General features: G+C 34.3%; 1 protein-coding gene across 1 annotated transcript in view; it reads left to right on the top strand.

Annotated features, from left to right (window-relative positions):
- FYTTD1 (forty-two-three domain containing 1) overlaps positions 1 to 23960 on the top strand; it is a 32639-nt gene extending 8679 nt beyond the window's left edge. Inside the window, exons 3-9 of the mRNA XM_024754759.1 lie at positions 4870 to 5018; positions 10586 to 10698; positions 12452 to 12548; positions 12968 to 13029; positions 14545 to 14619; positions 19748 to 19874; positions 21514 to 23960. Of these exons, the coding sequence (XP_024610527.1) occupies positions 4870 to 5018; positions 10586 to 10698; positions 12452 to 12548; positions 12968 to 13029; positions 14545 to 14619; positions 19748 to 19874; positions 21514 to 21612 (722 nt within the window). The 3' untranslated portion in view covers positions 21613 to 23960. The remainder of the gene's footprint in view (positions 1 to 4869; positions 5019 to 10585; positions 10699 to 12451; positions 12549 to 12967; positions 13030 to 14544; positions 14620 to 19747; positions 19875 to 21513) is intronic.
- Positions 23961 to 24566: the final 606 nt, after the last annotated feature.

Genomic DNA, 24566 nt, shown 5'->3' with positions numbered 1-24566 from the left:
AGTATAGTTGATTTACAAGGTTGTGTTAATTGCTTCTGTACAGGAAAGTGACTCAGTTATAGATGGATAAATTCTTTTTCATATTCTTTCCATTATGGTTTATTATAGGATATTGAATATAGTTCCCTGTGCTGTACAGTAGGACCTTGTTGTTTATCCATCCTATATATATGCTAGTTTGTATCTGCTAATCCCAAACTCCCAATCCTTCCCTCTCCCTCCCCTTTTATTCTTGTTAATGAGATTTTCTCATGAGTCTTTTTCGTCTACGCCTCAAACTTTGGTATAATAATGGATTCCTCCTCTCTTTAAACTTTCTCTTTGTTCTACTAATTCATTCATTCTTTTGGAATACGTTCAAATTTCTTTGTTCCTTTACCAGTCCCTTATCATGTTGTGTTTGAGTGTTGCGATAGCGTCTGAAATGGTTTCACTGCCTTCTCTCTCTTTCTTCCATTCAGTATAAGATACCGCTTCTAGACTGTTATAATCTGATCATGAATTCGGTGAGCCCCCCCCTCAGTTCCCTTTCAAGTATAGTCTTTTTTTTTTCCATCTTTATTGGCACATAATTGGTTTACAATGGTGTGTTAGTTTCTGCTTTATAACAAAGTGAATCAGCTATGCATATACATATATCCCCATATCTCTTCCCTCTTGCATCTCCCTCCCTCACACACTCCCTATCCCACCCCTCTAGGTGGTCACAAAGCACCGAGCTGATCTCCCTGTGCTATGCGACTGCTTCCCACTAGCTATCGGTTTTACATTTGGTAGGGTATATACGTCCATGCCACTCTCTCACTTTGTCCCAGCTTAACTTTCCCCCTCCCCCTGACCTCAAGTCCATTCTCTAGTAGGTCTGCTTCTTTATTCCCATCCTGCCCCTAGGTTCTTCATGACCATTTTTTTTAGATTCCATATATATGTGTTAGCATACAGTATTTGTTTTCTTCTTTCTGACTTACTTCACTCTGTATGACAGACTCTAGGTCCATCCACCTCACTACAAATAACTCAGTTTCTTTTTATGGCTGAGTAATATTCCATTGTATATATGTGCCATATCTTCTTTATTCATTCATCTGTCGATAGACACTTAGGTTGCTTCCATGTCCTGGCTATTGTAAATAGAGTTGCAGTGAACATTGTGGTACATGACTCTTTTTGAATTATGGTTTTCTCAGAGTATATGCCCAGTAGTGGGATTGCTGGATCGTATGGTAGTTCTATTTTTAGTTTTTTAAGGAACCTCCACACCGTTCTCCATAGTGGCTGTATCAATTTACATTCCCACCAACAGTGGGAGAGAGTTCCCTTTTCTCCACACCCTCTCCAGCATTTATTGTTTGTAGATTTTTTGATGATGGCGATTCTGACTGGTGTGAGGTGATACCTCATTGTAGTTTTCCATTCACTTCTTATCCTTTTCTCTAGACTGTCTCTCAAATCACTGTGGTTGCCCATGTTTTTGTACTTGTCACTTTATGCCTCTCTCCCTATTCACATCTTGCCTGTTTTGTAATACCTAGCTCAGAGCCTGCTTTTTCTGTCATAGCTGTGTTTTTCTCTTTGGAAATGTACCATAGATTATATTCTACCTTTTATTATTCTTTAATTTTTATATATAACAGTTTGGAAAATGCTCAATTTTTCGAGCCACAGACTTGCACTTAGATCATGGCTCTGCCATTTTCTAACTGTGCCCTCTGGGTAGTCACTGTTCTTTGCCTCACTTTGCTCACTTGCAAAATTGAGATGTTAGTGTCAATTTCATCAAGTGCTCATTTAAATTAAGGTACTCAGAACAGTGCCTACCTAGCACAGTGGTAGCTGCTTCATTATTTAATACAAATAAAAATAGCAAGTAGTTGTAGATTTAATTTGAATATACAGGTTTCCCCAACATGCTTAATCTTCGTTTGGTTGCAATTCTAGAAGGGAATCACACATAGAACAGCAATAATTTGATCCTAATATTTAAAAAAATTGTATCTTTATTGCTTTTTTGCTGATTATAAAAGTAATAAAATCAGCACCTTTAGTACTGAGGCAGAGCACCCAAAAAGGGAACAAATCTACAAGAACTCCTTACCACACTGAGTTGCCGTGCTGGTGGAATTCACTGGGAAGTGATCTATAGGGGTGATACAGCTTTAATTCACTGGAGGATGAGCAGGGCCAGAATTAGAGTGATGCCTAGGACTAGATCTAGATAGATACCGAGGGCCTAATATTTAAGGTGTCACTCATTCTCAGATTTTATGCCCTAGGCGCCTCTCTTGCCTCACCATAGTCTCAGCTTTCAGGGGAGGGATAATGAGTGCCACTGGGTGTCCTGTGCCACAGGAGCAAGCCTTGAGGTGCACACTGGAACTTGGAAGAAAAGCTCCTTCTTCTTCTAGAGTCCCTCCAGTGCCCTCTGCTGACAAAGCTTAACATCGTGCCAGCTGGTAAGAGAAATGTTCCAGTAACAGAAGCGGGACAGTAAAGAGTGAATTGGGAGCTGAAAGGCAATAAATTGGTAAATGGTTCAACCATCATAACATAACAGGTTTTTCTAACTGTCTAGTTGAATTCTGGTCTCAAAGTAGGTACACCACAAAAAAGCATTATGGAATTAGATAAATTCGACAGTGACATATACATGATTATGGCTTAAGAGATTCATCACACACAGTCCTGAGAAATCCTACAGTAAACTATTTTAACTTCGTTTAGTTTGACTATGAAACAGGTTGGTAGACCTGTTACCACATTGCAGGTGTATAGTAGTATACAGGATTCCATTCTAAAGACATTCCCCCCCAAATTAGAATTAAGATAAGCATGCCCAATATCACAATTGTTACTTAAAATAGTTCTCTGGAATTTCTGGCTATTGCATTAAGAAGTAAAAGAATTTGAGGTATAATTATTGGAAGGAAGAAGGTAGTATCATTTGTGGGTAATATGATTGTCACTCAGAAATCCCAAGAAAATAATTTGAAAGACTATTAGAACTAATAAGTGAATTCAGTGGAATGGCTGATTAAAAGCTATTAATTAAAACCTCAGTAGCTTTCTGTAATCCCAGGAATGACAATATGAAGATTATTAATAGATAAGGGATCTTTTTTTGTGATTGACAAGTGTATAAAATACCTCGTAATAAGCTTAACAAGAAATGTGCAGGACCTATGGGAGGAAAAGCTTGAAACTTTACTGAGCCAATTAGTGACAGAAGAAGACTTGAATGAAGACGTAACGTGTTCCTGAATATTGTAAAATGTCGATTCTTGATAAATTAATTATAAATTTAAAGTAATTCTTCTATCAAAGCATCAAAGGAAATTAGAACTTGACCCTAGAAAACTGGTTTATGAACATGATAGTTTGTGAATGGAAGAATACAGATAGTCAAAAAACCCATGGAAAGTGTTCATTATTACTAGTAAACTACCAAATACAAGTTGTTTTTTTTTATCTCAAACGCTAAATGATAAAGATTAAAAAGAATAATATTTAAAGTTGTCAATGATACGGAAAAAGTGGCACCCTTATGTTCCTGGAAATATAAATAAATATTGTCGTTCTGGAGGGGATTTTTTACAATATGAATCAAAATCCTTTAGAATTTGCTTTACTCTTTGATACAGCATTTTGATCTTTGGAAATTTATATATTGAGGAAATATCATGGATGTGTATAAAAATGTTATCTGTAGTGTTATTGCAATGTTATTTATAATAGTGTAACATTAGAAGTAACTAAAATGATTAGTATGAATATTAAAGACATAGGATGAATATTCACAATACAGTGTTAATGTAGACTACAGAGTAGTATATAGAGTAGTGAAATGTGGTTGCTGGAAGATTGACTCAGTCCATTTTCTGGTCACATGGTACTACAAAATTGTGAATTACCTCATGTGATAGTCTTTTGAGTTGCTTAAAGACAGTTGAAACTAAAAGTGTTAATTTGAAATGTATGTATACAAGTAAAAGACTAGAAAAATATAAAATGTTAGTAGTTGTTGTCTCTAAGTGGTGGGCTAACGGTGGTGGCTTTTATATTCTTATTTGTACTTTATATGTTTTTAAGATTTCTGTACTGAGCACGTTTACTTTTTCATAATTAGAAAATAAGTATTTAAATAGGTAAGATACATAATGGAAAAGCAAAGTCAGTAATGTCATATGCCGCAGAGATTAAAATATATATCCATTGGAGTTTACTGCAGACTTTAGCAAAAGCAGTTTGAATATAATAAGACTGAAAACAAAGAAGCCAGATTGCAACATCGTAAGAAAATAGGAGATGAGATAGTGATTCCACTCTGGATCAGTGCCATCCAACAAATAAAATGTGAACCACATATTAATAATATATTTTATTTGACCCAGTACATCTAAAATATCATTCTAACATATGATTAATGTAAAATTATTAATGAAATATTATACATTCTTTTGTTACATCTCAATTCAGACTAGTCATATTTCAAGTACTCAATAACCACATGTGGTTAGTGGCCACCATGCTGCACAGGGAAAGTTGAGACTGTTCTGTTTGTTGAGAAAGTAATGCCAGAGAGAGGATAGCTGGGGGGAAATGTGAGAATCCGCTAGTCCTTTGCAGTCCATTGCAGCAGCAGAACCCTTTCCAATAGCTTATTGCCTCTTTAAAAATGAAATATTTTATGTAATTTTAAAGAAGTTATATAAATAGTAATATAATAATAATATAAGAAATATTATATGAATAATAATAAATGAAAAAAACTCTTATGTCCTCCACCCTACTTAAGAAATAGAATATCCTGTGACCTGTGTGTGTCTCAATTGCAGTCTTAGATTGATTTTTTTTTTTCCTCCTCTCCTCCAGGTTTTGGTAAGAATAGTCTGAGCCGTAGAGGAAGAGTGATGCCTGGAAAGAGACGTCCTTATGGAGTTATCACTGGCCTTGCAGCTAGGAAAGCAACTGGAATTCGAAAAGGAATTAGTCCTATGAATCGACCACCTCTAAGTGACAAGGTAGGATGATGGCTAATCCTGAGTCAGAAACTTTTCCTTACAAATGAGTCTGTGTTCAAAACAGAAACAGACTCAACAGACATAGAAAACAAACTTACAGTTACCAAAGGGGATGGGGAGGGGGGAGGGATAAATTAGGAGTATGGGATTGACAGATACAAATTACTATACGTAAAATAGATAAGCAACAAGGATTTACTGTATTATCACAGGGAACTATATTCAGCATCTTATAATAACCTATAATGGAAAATAATCTGAAATATATATATATTTATGACTGAATCACTTTGCTCTACACCTGAAACGAACACAATATGTAAATCAACCATACTTCAATTAAAAAAAGAGAAAGAAACCCTTTTCCTTTATTCGTACTAATATTTCTGTGAATGAGCTTGAGAGAGCATTTTATTTGAATATTTTGGGTTTTTTTAATATAGTACTTTGGGGCTTATATTAAAAATTCAATAATTAAATAATAATTATTGTCATTCATGAAGAATACCTAAATTTCCACATTCTCAAATATAAAATTTTTTTAGAGGTTCTTGACTTTCCGTGTGTGTGTGTGTGTGTGTGTGTGTGTGTGTGTGTGCAGTTTTTAACGGGATAGTGTGTGTCTGCAGTTTTTAACAGGTTATTGACGTATAATTTTATACTATAAAATTCATTTGTTTTAAGTGTACAATTCAGTGAATTTTAGAAAATTTATAGAGTTGAACAATCATCACAGTAATTAATTTTAGAACATTTCTATCACTCTAAAAAGAAATCTCAAGTCCATTCACAGTCATACCCTGTGATGTGCCCCAGGCAACCACTAATCTACTTGCTGTAGATATTTTATAAATTTGCCTTTCTGGCATATTTCATATACAGGCATACCTTGTTTTATTGTACTTCACTTTATTGTGCTTCACAGATACTGCGTCTTTTTACAAATTGAAGATTTTTGGCAACCCTGCACTGAGCAAGTCTGTTGGTGCCGTTGTTCCAACAGCATTTGCTCACTTTGTGTCTCTGTGTCACATTTTGGTAATTCTCGCAATATTTCAAACTCTTTCATCATTATATTTGTTGTGGTGATCAGTGATCTTTGATGGTATTATTGCAAAAAGATCACAACTCGCTGAAGTCTGAGATGATGCGTAGCATTTTTAGCAATAAAGCATTTTTAGATTAAGGTATATACGTTGCTTTTTTAGGCATAATGCTGTGGCACACTTAATTGACTACAGTATAGCATAAATATAAATTTTTATATATAGTGGGAAACCAAAAATTCATGTGACTCACTTTATTGTGATATTTGCTTTATTGCAGTGGTCTGGAACCAAATCCCCAGTAACTCCGAGGTATGCCTGTAAATGGAATTATACAATAGTATGTGGGCTGGCATTTAGCCATAATACTTTTGAGGTTCATCATGTTGTAGCATGTCTCAGTACTTCATCTCTTTTTATTAGTGAATAATATTTCATTGTATGAATATTTTGTTTACCCATTCACCAGTTGATGGACAACATTTTGGTTTTTTCCACTTTTTTGGGTATTGTGAATATGTTGCTGTGAACATTGCCTGTAAGTCTGTATGGACACAGGTTTTCATTTCTCTTGGGCGGATACCTATCTCCCCTAGTTGATACTTTTAATTAGAGTTACAATTATTTACCCACCATAAATTAACTACTTTTCAAATCTTAACTGAATTTTTAATTACATCTCAATGAGTAATTTTTGAATTGGCTGTATAAAGCATTACTTAAAATAGTTTCACAAATGGTTTTACTTTAACTTCTTATGTTTAGTAAGTCTGAGCCACCAAGGAATTTAATGTTCCACCCTGCTGTTTTTTAACCCCTTTTGTTTCTCTGATTATGAAAGTAATACATATTTTAATACAAAAATTCAGGACATTCATTTCTTAAATTGTCCTAAGTATCTGTATTCTGGTTAACCACAACTGTCTTCACCCCTTAACTTTTCAATTCTGCTATCACCAGCAGCTATTCTCTAAAACTTTATTACAGAACTTGCTCCAGGAAAAATTTTAAGTTACCGCATGTCTTTTGAGTTGTTTAAAAATAGTGAAAATTGAAAGAGAATGTGCTGAATTGTAAGATCCTTTTATTTAAAGTTTGAATGATTTTGGAAAAGGTATGGTTTGAAATTTGCTGTTTCTTAAGAACCTTTCTCTCAACCTGAATACAGATTAATGTCTCAACAGAATCGACTGTGGTACTTGTGAAGCAGATCATTTTCTAGCAGTTTAGAAAATTTCTTTTTACATATAAGTAACTTAAACCATCCTCTTCTATTCATTAAACAAATTACCTAAGTAAGTTAATTGTCCTTGAATTGCTGCATATACTTAGAAATTTTATACCATAAAAAAAGTCCTGACCACAATTAGACTTTTTGTTACTTTTTCTCTTCCTTTCCACAGTTTATATGAATTAGTGAGATTTTATTTCAATAAAAATGTACATTTTCTTACCTATGAAGTGAATTACTAAGTGAGAAAGATAGCATACTCATTTACATTACTAGTAATTACTGAGAGAGCAAATGGCTATGCCTGGAGGAGAATGGTTGTCTCTAAGAATGAATTTTCTTTTGTTTAGAGAAAGTCAGCTTAAAAGATCTGCCAAGTAAAAGTTTGTAAGGGATTCTTCTACTGGAATATATAACCTTGTCAATGTCAATACTGTAACTTTTCTATTTTAGGTTCACAGTTACCTAAAACTGAGGGTATGTTACGTTTTGTAGAACTTTTAACTTGACTAATAATACTAAACCATTTAGTACTTCTGTGAACTTAAAAAATTTTTTGTTGTTGCTGCATATATAGCAGTTATCTTCTGCTAATGGGTAGTTTTGATCTTTTATCTGATTTTGACAGTTTATAAATACCTTATCTTCATACTATGGAATTCTATTCAGCAATAAAAAAGGAATAAACGTTAATGCGCAAGACAGTGTGGGTACATCTCAAATCATCATGCTAAGCAAAAGAACACGAACACAAAACACTATGTACTATGATTCTTTTTATTTGAAATTGTAGAAAAGGCTAAACTATAGTGACAGATCAGTCATTGCCTGGGGTTAGAGTCAGGTGGGGGAAGGAAATTGACTGCAAAGGGGCACAGGGAAACTTTTAAGGGTAAGGGTACTGTTTTATATCTTGATTATGATGTGGTTCCATGATTACATGTAATTACCCAACTTCATCAAACTGTACACTTAAAATTTTATTGTATGTAAATATTACTTTAATAAAATAGCATTAAAAATAAACTACCTTAATTTCTTTCCTTCAAGGAATAATTTTTATCTCAAAATTCTGTAAGAAAAACTTATCCTTAGATATTTTTTATAAACACTTTTATACACATGTACAAACCTTAGATTCATGGAACACAAATTCCCCATATATTAATGGATTGTTAAAGTTCTTGTCCATGTATTCATCATTTACTTCATGTTGACTGAATACTCAGTATGTCCTAGACGCAAGGGATTCTGCAGTAACTCAATAGAAAATCCCTGTCTTCATGGAGAACTCAAATAAATATTAAATAATTTATCACACAAATAACTATATGATTATAATATGGCAGGTATTTTGAAGGAAAACAACATGTGACAGTAGTATCATAGAAGGAACTTTTACATTTACCTATAAAATGAGTCTTGGTATTTTTATTAAAGACAAAATACAAAGCTCGGAATGGGCCATCATTAGTCTGATTTCATAGCATTTCTTCTGTACTCTTAATATTCTTTATTCCTCCATTTACTTCTTTTCCAAACATTCATGAAAATGAAGACTATCGTAATTTTTGTGGTTTTTAGTCAATCGATATTTATGTGATACTTCTCATATTCTTTTTTTTTTTTAACTTTTATTGGAGTATAGTTGCATTACAACGTTGTGTTAGTTTCTGCTGTACAGTAAAGTGAATCAGTTACAGGTATACATATCTCCACTGTTTTTTAGATTTCCTTCCCATTTAGGTCACCACAGATCATTGAGTAGAGGTTCCCTGTGCTAAACAGTAGGTTCTCATTAGTTATCTATTTTATACTTAGTGGTGTATATATGTCAATCCCAATCTCCCAATTTGTCCCATTCCCCCCTTCCCCTCCTTGGTAACCATAAGTTTGTTCTCTACATCTGGACTCTATTTCTGCTTTGCTGATAAGTTCATCTGTACCATTCTTCTAGATTCCACATACAAGGGATATTATATGATGTTTGTTTTTCTTTTTCTGACTCACTTCACTCTGTATGACAGTCTCTGGGTCTACCCATGTCTCTGCAAATGGCACTATTTTGTTCCTTTTTATGGCTGAGTAATATTCTATTGTATATATATACCACATCTTCTTTATCCATTCCTCTGTCAGTGGACATTTACGTTGCTTCCATGTCCTGGCTATTGTAAATAGAGCTGCAGTGAACATTGTGGTACATGACTCTTTTTGAATTATGGTTTTCTCAGGTTATATACCCAGTAGTGGGATTGCTGGGTCGTATGGTAGTTTTATTTTTTGTTTTTTAAGGAATCTCCATGCTGTTCTCCATAGTGGCTGTATCAATTTACATTCCCACGAACAGTGCAGGAGGGTTCCCTTTTCTCCACACCTGCTCCAGCATTTATTGTTTGTAGATTTTTTGATGATGGCCATTCTGACTGGTGTGAGGTGATACCTCATTGTAGTTTTGATTTGCATTTCTCTAATAATTTGCGATGTTGAGCATCTTTTCATGTGCTTTTTGGCCATCTGTATGTCTTCTTTGGAGAATGTCTATTTAGATCTTCCCCCCAGTTATTGATTGGGTTATTTTTTTGATATTGAGCTGCATGGGCTGTTTGTATATTTTGGAGATTAATCCCTTGTCAGATTCTCAAAATATAAGAGAATCTAGATTAAATAAAAGATATAGTCCATATTGTCAGAGACTTTAGAAAAGGCTTCATGGGAAATATGGAAACCTGAATTAGGCTTTAATGATAGACTGAATTTGTATATGTAGAGGGAGAAAAAGTGGACATTTCCTGTGCTTATTTTCTATGACATTGAATTTTCTTAATTCTTGTTTTTCTACTCAAACTTCTTTGCTATCACAACCTCCCTTTTTCCTTCTCACACATTTGTTTTGGATCTTGGCTCTCTTATCTCTTCACTTGATATCAAAATCTTATTTATATAAAAGATTCCCTAATTTACATTTCTGGCTCTCTAGAGGGTTCTTCTCTTGAGCTCCAGAGCCATGTTTCCTCATCACCTGTGCATCCCTCAGAATACCTCAAACTGAACATAACCAAAATAGAAAAAAATTCATTCTTCTGTTTGAATTCTTTTGTTGCAAGTATTTTAAGTGTAATGTAGTTATCTTTTTCGTCACTTAGGCAGGAAATATTCAAGTTGTTTTAGCACAACCTGTACATCTAAGCAGTGGTCAGTCCCTGTCCATTCTGCCTCAGAAATGTTTATTGTAGTAGGGTATAGAGCAAAAAGCAATCTAATTAACATAGTTTCTTGCTTTCTGAAAGAATATAGAGCGATATTTTCCAGCGTTAAAAAGGAAGGCAAACCTTCTGAGACAAAATGAAGTACAGAGAAAACCAGTTGCAGCTCTCAAGAGACCTAACCAGTTAAATAGAAAGTAAGTACTCAAATATAAGACAATGTTATGTTATACATCATAAATAAAGATGGACTTCTTGCCCTGAGAGTTCAAAGAAATGAATTTGCAGTGATGTTTGTAGGTATCTAGTCATTTTCAAGACAGATATTTGGGATGTCTGTTTGAAAATCCAATACGGAAGTATTCAGTAATAGCTTCATTATCTCTTGGAACCAGTGTTATTGATGAATTTAACTGATCATAAACGTTTTAAAAAAGCATAACTCTGTGTCTTTCTCTTTCTTGACATATAGAGTAAAATTGCAAAACGTGATCGTTTTGGTAAAAACACCTCTTCCAGAATTATTCAGAATTGAGAATTCTGAAAGCTGAATTTGTTATATAGTCTCAGTGGCTCTTAATAAAGCAGTGTATGTTATTTGTGGGAAAAGCAAACCTGAAAGAATTTTGCATGAATGCTTCGTAAGCTGAAATTATTTTTCTATTAATTTAAAAAAGATATAACAGGGCTTCCTTGGTGGCTTAGTGGTTAAGACTCCATGCTGTCAATGCATGGGACCCAGGTTTGATCCCTGGTCAGGGAACTAGATCCCATATGCATGCTGCAACTCAGAGTTTGCATGCCACAACTAAGGAGCCCGCCTGCTGCAACTAAGGAGCCCACCTGCCCAACTAAGACCTGGCACAACCAAATAAATAAATTAAAAAAAAAAAAAGTATAACAAAACTTAAAAATTGTGGCCTATCGTTATGGTATTCTGTTCTCTGTAAGGATAAAGTAGTTGACAGGCTGCAAAGTTTTCTTATTATTTCAGTTTCAAATGCCTTTTATTCATCTTTTATAGAAGATAATTCAAAGCAAAAAACCCTGAAATGAAGTTTTTGTATAAGTGGAATGGCTACAATTGCAGCTTTATTCAACTATCATCTCTTTTTCTTTTGGGAATCATTTCGGAGTAGTTTTTTGGAAAAGGGAAACTTCTCAAATAAGAGCTTGTCAATTACATGAACCATTAATGAGCCCATGTTAGTTGGGCTGGCAGGGAAATTTTGCATTTGAGCCTCTTTAAGTTTGGAGGTAAAATTAGGTGACCTGTTAAACATTTATTTATAAAAATAAATAAGTAGACAGAAATGAAAATTTGTTTTCTCATGTTTTACCAACTTTCTATAGAAACTAGAAAGGAATTGGTGAAAGTCAAGTCAAACATATAATTAAGATTACAGTGTTCTAAGCAGGAGAGAGCAAACAGTGGAATAGTATAAGTTTCTGTGTGATTTATATTAATATATGAAGGTTTCTGAGTGAAGGAGAGAAAATTGGAAAAGATGGTATATTTCAAGATTTTCTCTTCATTTTTTGTTTTCAGCGGTTTGACCATGATGTGCCTAGGTGTGCTTTTCTTTGTACTAATCCTGTTCATAAATCTGTACATTTATGTCTTTTACCAAATTTAGAAAGTAGCATTAAAAATGTTATTTCAGTGTCTTCAGAAGAGACCTTATATGTCAGAATATTAGACAGTTGAGTATTTGTAAGAAAAATTAGGTCAGAATTAACCACATTGTTATGTAGTCTGCTACAGAGGGAGGTATTTGTAAATCAGATCTCAATAGCTTCATGTAAACAAGGGTATAATTCAGAGTCTTTGTGTTTAGTGTACCTCAGATTTTCATCCTATGAATTTAAATATTTTTGCTTATCTTTTCAAGATGTTTGAAAGTTGTTAAGTGGCCCACACTATTCATGGTGTACGTGTTTTTGTTGCAGAAATAACATTCCAGCCAATTTTACCAGGAGTGGAAATAAATTAAGTCATCAGAAAGACACTCGTCAGGCAACTTTTCTTTTCAGGAGAGGCCTGAAGGTATAAAAAACCCTTGGTAGTGTTTTCTTTTTACCCAAAGGATCCTGAACATCCACCTCTAGTGATCCTCAATCATAGACATGGCCCATGATTGAGGTAGGGTTTGGGTTTAGAATATGGAGAACATGACATTAGATTAATTCCTTTTTTTTTTTCTATTTTCTCTTTTGTTGTCCTCAGTGGCAGTGTCTTATAAGAATTTAACATGTTATTTAGGAATAAACTTTTTACTACTTGTTCTGATACAGGAACCTGAACAAAGAGGTGTTGTTAGAATAGGCACATGCCCCTCTCCTGCATTCACACACCACACTGGGTTTTAAAGTTACAGAGCAGGGTAGCTCTTTGGATTCAAATCCTCTGCTTTCTATGGGATCCTCTGCTTTCTATGGGATCTACTGCTTTTTTTTTCCCTTCAGGTTCAGGCCCAGTTGAACTCAGAACAACTGCTAGACGATGTAGTAACAAAGAGAACTCGTCAGTAAGTTTCAATTTGTTTTTCAAGATGTCATTTCAAAACTCCCAGAATAGTAGTGACCCAAATTACTTTGTACCCCAGTCGAAAAGAAATTAAATGAGACCCAAAGTGAATTAACCATTGAGCCTGAAATAAATAAATCCTACGTTGTTTTTTCCCCAAAAACCTTTTTCATTTTCACATGTCAGTGTTGTAAGTTTTAGCACCAAATACATTACTCTGTATTTTAATTTTTTTCTTGCCTGTTTATTCCTTTTTAATGAAACAGCTCTTTATTTTTTTATAACTGCTTTCATACAAATGAACCAATTCAGGGAATAAATAGAATAAAATCCAGTAGCGCTTTTAGAAAATTTATAGATTTTTAAAAACAATAGGATGTTTTCTTTTCACATATTGTTTTTTTCTCCTTACCCCGTGAAGGTTTTTTTCAAGAATGTATTTTTGTCTGTTAGAATTGCACTCCCCAAGTGTGAGTTGTAACACTCCATCAATATGATCAGGTTTTAAAATTAAATCATTTAAAATTATGGCTACTTCTGTGAAAACAGAGCATATAAAACATGATCATTGTCCAGATATGATGCCGTCTATAATGGGCATGATTTTGAGCAATTGGCGTGTCAGAAAGGCAACTATTTGAACTTGATGCTGGCAATATTCTTTTGCACAGGAGTCAGGCATTGGAAACCAAAAGAAAGGAAATAATGATCATGACCTATTTGCTTCTGCAATAAACAGTATTTACATAATTGTAATAATGTAAATGCAGCTTATTTGTTTTGAACTTTAAGAATCAATCTGTAGAACAAAGCACAAAATACTTAATTTGGTAACAGTGTGATATAAATGTCAGATTTTGACCAACATAAATATAAAAGTAAAGCTGATAAAAAGTGAGAGGTACAAAATGGGTGAAGAGGTGGAGGGAAGGAATTAGAGATGCTACTGTCCGTTTATACAAAGTGGGTAGGGGATAATGTCAAGAGACACTACTAAAAAAAGAGATTTTAGTATATTTAAAGTTAATAATGGAAGTAAAATAGTGATATAGCCATCAAAACGTTTAGAGGTAGGAAGAGAAACTAGAGGATAGTGTAATGAGCTGAATCCTTACCCATAGCAAGATAGTATTACATATGCATTTTGTTTAGTGAACTGGAAGTAACTAACTAGCAAGCAGGAAAAACAGGAAAGGTTAAAAGTGCTGCCTCTGGGGAGCAGAAAGGGAGAATAGTGGGGTAAAGGACTGTTGTTTCTTATTAGAAGCCTTTCTGTATTATTTGATTTTTTTATGTGCATATATTTGTTACACTGAAAAATATTTAATAAATTCAGGTGTCTAGTTCTTACACCCAGGATGCTGATTAATTATATCATGGTGGGGCCCAGGTTTCTGTATTTTCTGAAAAACTAAGAAAAAGTAATGGCTACTTTAAAATGTATGTTTTAATGTGGAATACACTATAGGATTCATAAACTGTCATTTTAATGCAATTTTTGGTTTTTTGAAACTAGGTGGCGGACTTCCACCACAAATGGAGGAATTTTGACTGTATCCATTGATAATCCAGGAGCAGTGCAGTGCCCAGTGTAAGTCTTTTTTAGATTTTGCAAAACTTATAACTTCTCTATATAAGATAATAGAGAAATATTTGACTTCTCTTCAGAGTATGATGGTCATGTTAGGATAAACTGAGACAAGGGTAAAAGTAATACTTGTGGTATAAAGTGGAAATAGTATAAAAAAGGTAGGGGATTCCCTAGTGGTCCAGAGGTTAGGGCTCGGCAGGCGCTTTCACTGCTGAGGCCCAGGTTCAATCCTTGGTCAGGTGGAGAACTAAGATCCCTCAAGCTGCACAGCATGGCCCCCAAAAACAACAAACAAAAAAATCAAAAATAACAAAAAAAGTTAAAAGTAAAAGCTCCCTGATTCCTGGTTCTACAGCCCCAAAGTAACCACTTTTAACAATTTCATATATTTATTTTAAAAATTGGTGCCCATATAACATACTATGTACATCTATTTCTTGTGTATAATCATAAATGAGATAATACCATGCATACTTGCTCCCTTCTCCCCCTCCCCCCAGTATGCTTTGGACTTCCTTACTTTTCATTACATACAGATCTACCTTCTTTTTAAAGGCTTCATAATGTATTCTTTTATCTAGATGACCTTAATTTAGTTAACCATTGCGTTATATGTATTGCATTATAAACTTTCTAGGTTGAAGCCGGAAGTGATGTTGCCTAGGGGATGGGGGGGTGAACTGAACCCCGATTTGACAGGCAAGATGTGAGACTTAAAGCACAGGGCCGGAGGTCAAGGATGCATTTCAAGAAAGTTCTAAAACCATATCATCAAATTCAGCCTGATAGTTGACCTAGCCATAGACCAGACCATAACTGGCACTCTTAAATTTTTCACATCAAAAAGTATCAGGAATGAAAATCTAAGCTCTATACTTAAAATTTAAAGTCCTGTATCAGCCAGTAGTCTAGCAGATTGGCTAGTTTCTTGGAAATTCTTGCAGACGTGCTCAAGCTTCTAACGCAGCAGAGGAAAATATCTCTGTGTTGATATTTTTCACATTATGTGTGTGACCCATTAGTACGTTATGAAATCAGTTCTGTGAGATGTGATGAACATATTGTAAAAAGAAAATAAAATAATAAAAATTTTTTTCAACTTTCTAGGTTTATGGAGTTTTGTTTTTAACTATCTAGCCATTTTAATGATTGAAATGAAAACCTAGGATGATTCTCTACGATTTTAGAGGTTGCTTTATTTTAGCAGAAGATCAAGACTTGGAAATCGCCAATCCTTCCAAATTGTTGAAAAGTTTGTAGTTCTACTTACAGAGGTATTCTGTGAGCGTTTTATAAATTTTAGTCTCTAGATTAGTCAGTCAAGAACCAAGTATTTTTTGGAATTCAGCAAGGTTGCGGGATACAAGATCAATATACAGAAATCTGTTGTGTTTCTATGCACTATAATGAAAAGCAGAAAGAGAAAGTTAAAGAAAAAAAAATCCCATTTAAAATTACATTTAAAAAATACCTAGGAATAAACTTAACCAAGGAGGTGAAGGACCTATATGCTGAAAACTATAAAACGTTGATGAAGGAAATTGAAGATTATTCAAAGAAATGGAAAGATAATCCCATGCTCTTGGATTGGAAGAATTAATATTATTAAAATGACCATATTACCAAAAACAATCTACAGGTTTAATGCAATCCCTATCAAAATACCCAGGACATTTTTCACAGAACTAAAACAAACAATCTTAAAATTTATATAGAACCCCGAAAGACCCCAAATTACCAAAGCACCTGCTGAGGAAAAAAGAACAAAGCTGGAGGTATGACCCTACCAGACTTCAGACTATACTACAGTAGTCAAAACAGCATGATATTGGCACAAAAAAGGACACATAGATCAATGGATCAGAATAGAGAGAAATAAAAGCCATGTACCTATGGTCCATTAATCTATGACAAAGGAGGTAAGAATGTGCAATGGAGAAAAGACAGTCTTTTCAACAAGTGGTGCTGGGAAAACTGGACAGCCACATGTAAAACAATGAAATTAGAACATTCCCTCACACCATATACAAAAATAAACTCATAATGGTCTAAAGACCTAAATGTAAGACATGAAACAATAAAACTCCTAGAAGAGAAAAAAGGGGAAACACCCTGACGTAAATCATAGCAGTATTTTCTTGGATCAGTCTCCCAAGCCAAAAGAAATAAGAACAAAAGTAAACAGATGGGACCTAATTAAACTTAAAAGCTTTTGCACAGCAAATGAAACCATAAACAAGACCGACGGACAACCCTCAGAATGGGAGAAAATATTTGCAAATGAAGCAACTGACAAAGGATTAATGTCCAAAATATACAAGCAGCTCATGCGGCTCAATATCAAAAAAACAGCCCAATCCAAAAATGGCCAGAAGACCTAAATAGACATTTCTCCAAAGAAGATACACAGATTGCCAACAAACACATGAAAGGATGCTCAAGATCACTAATCATTAGAGAAATGCAAATCAAAACTACAATGAGGTATCACCTCACACCAGTCAGAGTGACCATCATCAAAAAATCTACAAACAATAAATGCTGGAGAGGGTGTGGAGAAAAGGAAACCCTCTTGCATTGTTGGTGGGAATGTAAATTGTTACAGCCACTATGGAGAACAGTATGGAGGTTCCTTAAAAAACTAAAAATAGAACTACCATATGACCCAGCAATCCCACTACTGGGTATATACTCTGAGAAAACCATAATTCCAAAAGAGTCATGTGCCACAATGTTCATTGCAGCTCTATTTACAATAGCCAGGACATGGAAGCCACCTAAGTGTCCATTGACAGATGAATGGATAGAGAAGATATGGCACATACATACAATGGAATATTACTCAGCCATAAAAAGAAACGAAATTGAGTTATTTGTAGTGAGGTGGTTGGACCTAGAGACTGTCATACAGAGTGAAGTAAGTCAGAAAGAGAAAAGCAAATACCATATGCTAACACATATATATGGAATCTTAAAAAAAAAAAAAAGTGGTTCTGAAGAACCTAGGGGCAGGACAGGAATAAAGATGCAGACCTAGAGAATGGACTGGAGAACATGGGGAGGGGGAAGGGTAAGCTGGGATGAAGTGAGAGAGTGGCATTGATATATATATACTACCAAATGTAAAATAGATGGCTAGTGGGAAGCAGCCGCATAGCACAGGGAGATCAGCTCTGTGCTTTGTGTCCACCTAGAGGGGTGGGATAGGGAGGCTGGGAGGGAGACGCAAGATGGAGGACATAAGGGGATATATGTATATGCATAGCTGATTCACTTTGTTATAACGCAGAAACTAATACACCATTGTAAAGCAATTATACTGTAATAAAGATGTTTAAAACAAAAACACACATAATGGTCTAAAGACCTAAATTTAAGACATGAAACAATAAAACTCCTAGAAGAGAAAAAAGGGAAAACACCCTAACATAAATCATTGCAGTATTTTCTTGGATCAGTCTTCCAAGCCTAAAGAAATAAGAACAAAAATAAACAAATGGGACCTAGTTTAACTTAAAAGCTTTTGCACAGCAAAGGAAGCCATCAACAAAATCAAAAGACAACCTACAGAATGCAAGAAAATATTTGCAAATGATGTGACTGACAACAGGTTAATATTCAAAATATACAAACAGTTCATACAACTCAATATCAAGAAAACAAACAATCCAGTCAAAAGGTGGGCAGAAGACCTGAGTAGACATTTTTCCAAAGAAGGTATACGGATGGCTAGCAGGCACATGAAAAGATGCTCAGCAGTGCTAACTGTTAGAGAGATGCAAATCAGAACTACAGTGAGGTATCACTTCACCTGTCAGAATGGCTGTCATCAAAAAGCCTACAAATAACAAATGTCGGGAAGGATGTGGAGAAAAGGAAACAGTTGGGATATTGTTGGTGAGAATGTAAATTGGTGCATCCACTGTGGAAAACAGTATAGAGGTTTTTTAAAAACTAAAAATAGGGACTTCCCTGGTGGGCCAGTGGTTAAGAATCCGCCTTCCAATGCAGGGGACATGGGTTCGATCCCTGGTCAGGGAACTAAGATCCCACATGCTGTGGGGCAACTAAGCCCGAGCACCCTGCAACTGCTGAGCACGTGAGCCACAACTAGAGAGCCCACATGCCACAACTAGAAAGTTCACCCACTCTGGAGCCCACGCACCACAACTAGAGAGAGAAGCCCGCACACTGCAACAAAAGATCCCATGTGCTGCGGTGAAGATCCCACATGTTGCAACTAAGACCTGATGCAGCCAAAAATAAAGTAAATTAAAAAAAAAAAAAAACTAAAAATAGAACTACCATATCCAGCAGTTCCACTCCTGGGTAGATAGCTGGAAAAAACGAAAACACTAAATCAAAAAGATATGTGCATCCCAATGTTCATAACAGCACTATTTACAGTAGTCAAGACATGAATGGATAAAGAAGATGTGGTGTGTGTGTGTGTGTATATATATATATGTATACATATATGTATGTATACATATATATGTATGCTGTGTATATATATGTATGTATATATCTACATACATGTATGTATATATGTATACAATTGAATATTAGCCATAAAAAAGAATGAAATGCTGTTATTTGCAGCAACCTGGATGGACCTAGAGAATGTTATGCTTAGTGAAATAAGTCAGAGAAAGACAAATACTATATGATATCATTTATATGTGGAATCTATTATAAAAAAATAATACAAATGAATGTATATACAATGCAGAAACAGACTCTAAAGGGGAGAGAGAAGGGAGAAGGAAAAAATTAGGTGTTTGGGATTAATGTACAAATTACTATATATAAAATAGATAAGCAATGAGGATTTACTATGTAGTACAGGGAATTATACCCATTATCTTGTAACAACCTATAATGGAATATAATCTGCAAATACTGAATCACTATGCTCTATACCTGAAACTAACACAATATTGTAAATAACTATACTTTAAAAAATAAAAAGAACCAGGTTTTTGGGTTTTTTTTCTTTTGAGAATGTAAATAAGGTAGCCTTCATACATTTGAACATGTGTACAAGTCAAGATGTCTTATGTACCAAATGATTTATTTTTCTTCTTTTGATTGTTAAACTGGTCTCTCTTTAATTTTTTTCTGGTAGAACTCAGAAACCACGATTAACTCGTACTGCTGTGCCCTCATTCTTGACAAAACGGGAGCAATCTGATGTAAAGAAAGTTCCTAAAGGTGTCCCCCTTCAATTTGACATAAATAGTGTTGGAAAACAGGTAAATTTTTTTCCCCTGTATTTCTCTGGGCTGTTCACTGAAAACATTTTAATTAACAAAACAAATGTTGTATAATGAATTAAATAGGATATCCTAATGCTCCTCAACCCCAGGAAACCACTGGTCTATCTGTTTTCTGTCTCTAGATTTGCCTATTTCAGACATTTCATGTGAATGGGATCATATAATATGTGAACTTTTGTGATGGGCTTTTTTCAGTTAGCATAGTGTTTTCGTGGTTTATCCATAATGAATATCAGTTGTGTTTTTTTTATTGCTGAATAACATTCCACCATATGGATATACTGTGTTTTATTTATTTATCAGTTGATGGACATTTGGATTGTTTCCATTCTTTGTCTATTGTGAATAATGCCCCTCTGAACATTCATGTACATATGCTCACACAAAAACCTGTACATTCACATACATTTGTGTATTTGTATATATGTTTTTATTTCTCCTTGGTAAATACCTAAGAGTGGATTGCTAGTTCATATTGTAATTCTGTGTTTAACCTTTGAGGAAGTACCAGATTGTTTTCTGGAGAAGTAGCTGCAGAACCATTCCTACCAGCATGTAAGAGGGTTCTAAATATTTCCATGTCCTTGCCAACATTTGTTATTATCTGTCATTTGATTTTAGACATTCAGATGCAGGTGAAGTGGTATATCTCACCATGGTTTTGACAGTTTTTGTATTAACCTTGTATCTTGTAATCTTGCTAAAATTCACTTACTACTTTTAGTAATTTTATAGATTACTTAGGATTTTAGAGTTTCTTTCCAGTCTTTAAACCTTTTCTTTTTCTTCTTAATTATAATGGCTAAGACCTTCAGTTCTGTGTTGAGAGCATGTTTGCTTGCCTTGTTCCCAGGCTTGAGGAGAAAGCATTAAGTTTTTCACCATTAAGCATGATGTTAGCAGTAGGTTGTTTTTATCAGATTGAGGAAGTTCCCTTCTATTTGTAATTTGCTGAAAATTTTATTTGTTGCATTTTGTCATTGACATAAGCATCTTTGGAACTGAAGATAAGAATTTCTGTATGGAAGGAAATTCGACCAAATTTATTTTGCTGATTTTTATTTTATTTTGTCAATTGTTACTTTCCTTTCAGAAATGAAGTATAATTGTGGTGCTTTTTCTGCTATTAATCAAAACCAGATTTTGATTTGAATTTGATTTAAGTATTTGTAATGAACTCAGAAATTAAAGAAAATTTGTTTCAAAATATTCACAAATCTAAATAACTTTTATCAGAGGCATCACTAGAGTTGGTGGCAGTGTTTGCAGACCCTAAAAATAATTCAAATAGAGAAATCTTTGGGTATATACTTGTAAGCATTACAGCGTATGTGTTTTATATAGTACATATTATTATAATGGTTAGGAGATAGGGTTTCTGAGTCAGTTTCAATTCTAAAGCTGCAAGTAGGCAACTTAACTAACTTCTCTAAACTTCACTAAATTCACCTATTTCATATGGTGTTTGTTAGAATTAAAGGAGTTCATACATATAAATATTCAGGAAATGTTAGCTGTTTTTACTATGAATCACCATTATGATCACATTATTGTTCCAAAGCAAATGTGGCTTACAGTCAAGTTGTTAATTTTTGTTTTGTTTCATTTTCTCTAGACAGGGATGACTTTAAATGAGCGATTTGGGATCCTGAAGGAACAAAGAGCCACTCTCACTTTCAACAAAGGAGGAAGCCGCTTTGTAACTGTGGGATAGGTCCCATGTCAAAGGGACTTTTGAGTGATGACTCTTTTAAAAATCGAATTCTTTGAAGAGTGCATCACAGAAATTCAAGAAACTTTATTTCAAAATATTCACAAGGCTAAATAACTCTTATTTTTTATTTTTGAAGTTGTTGTTTTTTTTTTAACATGTATAAATAATGCCCTGAAAGAAAAACAGGGACTATACCTATATGTTCTTAAAGATTTCATGGTTGGCCCGGACAGAACAATTCTCTATTTGACTTCTTTGGTTTCTCATGCAGCAGAAAGAAGGCGGAAAGATAGAAATTGATTATTTTTATGATAGTGGTATTTAGGATCTCATCACCTTTGCCCATTGTTTTACACTTTGCCATGGTAAATCTTGGTCTTCAGGATTTGAAGTAGGTCCCTTTGTTGCTGTCACTTATTCTTTAATAGTGTTGATGTAATAAGTGCAATTGACTTTTCTTCATTAGGGATATAAAAAAATTATTAGAATTCCAGTTTGGGGGTTTAAGGTTTATGGGAATATCTGAACTTGGTTCATTTTTCAAATGTTAGGTTAATCCTCCAGAGTTTAAGGATTAAGTAAATTAAGGATTACGTAAATCCTTAATGCTGAACTTTTAACAAGAAATGTGACTCTAGGCATAGGCTCAGTTTAAAATGTTAGTGTTTTTAGTGTTTGAAAGCTATAAATGGGTGTTTACAAGGTTATCTGATAGCCTCCTCTGAGGAAAGTCTAGTGTAAAAATCTGATAATTTGTGTTTAGGAAATGAAGAAAGCATGAGAGGAAGTAGCAGGTGGAAGACAGGTAACTGAGGAGAAAAACTTTAAAACCTAGGTCACAGGTATACTGTTTGGATTTAGTGTAGTCTTGAGTCTAGTGTCCACAAAGAATTCTTCAAATGATATTTAGAATAATTATAATTTTAAAATGGATTGAGTCCCTTAGATATTTTGATAGTAAAATTAGCCATAAAGCCCTAGACTTCTTTTTAGAGAAATTAAGCTTTAAGTTTGCTAAATTAAACAGTATACAGCTCTAAAAATAAAAATGTATATGTCACCAGGTAAAAAGTGCAAAATGATAATAGAGTTACATTATAACCTTGTTTTGTACCTTTGCTTCTGATTTCTTGTATAAAGTTCAGGCATTTATGGTGAGAAGAGGGTTTTCCCCCCACACTCTGGAGGGTTAGGAGGAGTTAGTTCGTTGTGCCAAGCTAGTGCTAAACGTCCTTAGATGGTTGTAAATTATAAGTTAGGGTATAATGCCAAAACACAGCAAAATAGACTACACGTTACAAGTTTGGTCATTTTGAAGCTTAACTTTTTGGTTTGCTATAATGTTGAAACCTCTAAGTAGGTGTTAGTTTCCAAACAGTGTATTACTAGTGTTGATTTTCCCTGTTAAAAAAACACGAAACATTAAGTTATGGCTCCTGCCTGCTTTGCGGTGTGTACTAGACTTCATTGTTGTCTCTCATGCTCCTTGGGTTACTTGGTTTATGCTAGCCACGGAAAGCTATCAATAACAGTTTCCTGCTTATACCAAAGAATTAAATCTGATCCTTAATATCTGGTATTTTGCTTGTAAGTCTACTGATAAGGGATTATTGGAAGCCAGTCATACAATTTGAAAGTAAACTGTAGTCTCTCCATAGGCTGACGACTCAGTGCAAAACGTTTTTGCAAGTGTGAATGCTTAGATTCGATCTATGAACAATACATTTTAGACTGGTTGAGAATTACTGGTAACTTATTTTGAAGCAAAGGAAAAACAACTGAGCACGAGTTTGCTGTCTTTAGAACAGTTTGTGAAAATATGGTATAAAGATGTTTTCGTTTTCTTGTTATTTTAAATATTATTGTACAGAGCTATTATTAATGCCTTTTTTTAATCTTAAAAATTGCCCCAAATATTGATATTAAGTGTATCAAACAAAGTGTCTTTGGTATATTAAACTTTTGCTCTTCATGCATCTGTAATTCATTTTCTTTTTAAATACAGAATCTTGCCTTTGTTACAGCCAAATTAAAATTCTTGAGTGCTAACATGTTGTATATAAACAAAAGAATATGCTTTTTTGGAGGAAAATTTTCCCTTCTTGGAATGTGGTTATAATTATCCTTTTTCAGTTCTTAAAGCTTTTTTTTGTTTTTTTAATAGGATGCAACTTAAATTTCCCTTTGCATCAAGGTGTATCCAAAACATTGATGCAGTGCATCACAAAATGAAAGTTTATATTTAATGAGGAGATGCTTTACACTGTACTTTTTGGCATTTTTTGGAAAAGTTGCATTTAGATTTATTCTGAAGCTGTTCATTTTTAACAAATAAAATATTACAGGTCTTACATGGTTTATTCTTAGCTGTAAAGATTGAGTTGTGATTTTTAGATTGTTCTGTGTTACAAAGAAGTTTGTAATGACTATAATTTTTAGGGTTTGAAAAGCTACCTACCAATTAAATTGGTAAATCAATCTAGACTCATATTGACCTCCCACTAACTACCTTCTGACTATTTCATTCATAGCTCCAACAGGAAGTAGCCAGGAGGAGTTAGAATAGAGAATTGAATTTACTTAGAATGCAGTATATTAGGCTGAATGAGCCTTTAGAGATCATCCAGCTTAACCCCTCTTTTTACATCTTGGTTCAGTGAGACCCAACTTTTCAAGACTTGTGTGTGGTAGAGTCACTTTTTAAGCTCAGATCTTTTAATTATCAGTTCATAATAAACTTCCTGTGAATTGAACACCCACAGAAAGTAGTGGAATTGTGTGTGGCTTGTCAGATACCTAAGAATTGGTAGTAGCCATGCTTTAGCCTTTGTAGCACTGTAAGTAAATACACTCTGCCAGTGATGATTGTGAGATTTCATCACTTTGGTATTCCAATTAGGTAGACCTATTAGAAAAGGCCAGTGCTCCTAATCAAACATTATGTATTTTTTTCT

This window comes from Neophocaena asiaeorientalis, unplaced genomic scaffold (assembly GCF_003031525.2).
Source record: "Neophocaena asiaeorientalis asiaeorientalis breed wild unplaced genomic scaffold, Neophocaena_asiaeorientalis_V1.1 scaffold423, whole genome shotgun sequence".
NCBI lineage: Eukaryota > Metazoa > Chordata > Mammalia > Artiodactyla > Phocoenidae > Neophocaena > Neophocaena asiaeorientalis.
The sequence above is the reverse complement of the archived record's forward strand: the minus strand, read 5'-3'. Positions and strand labels throughout refer to the sequence as shown.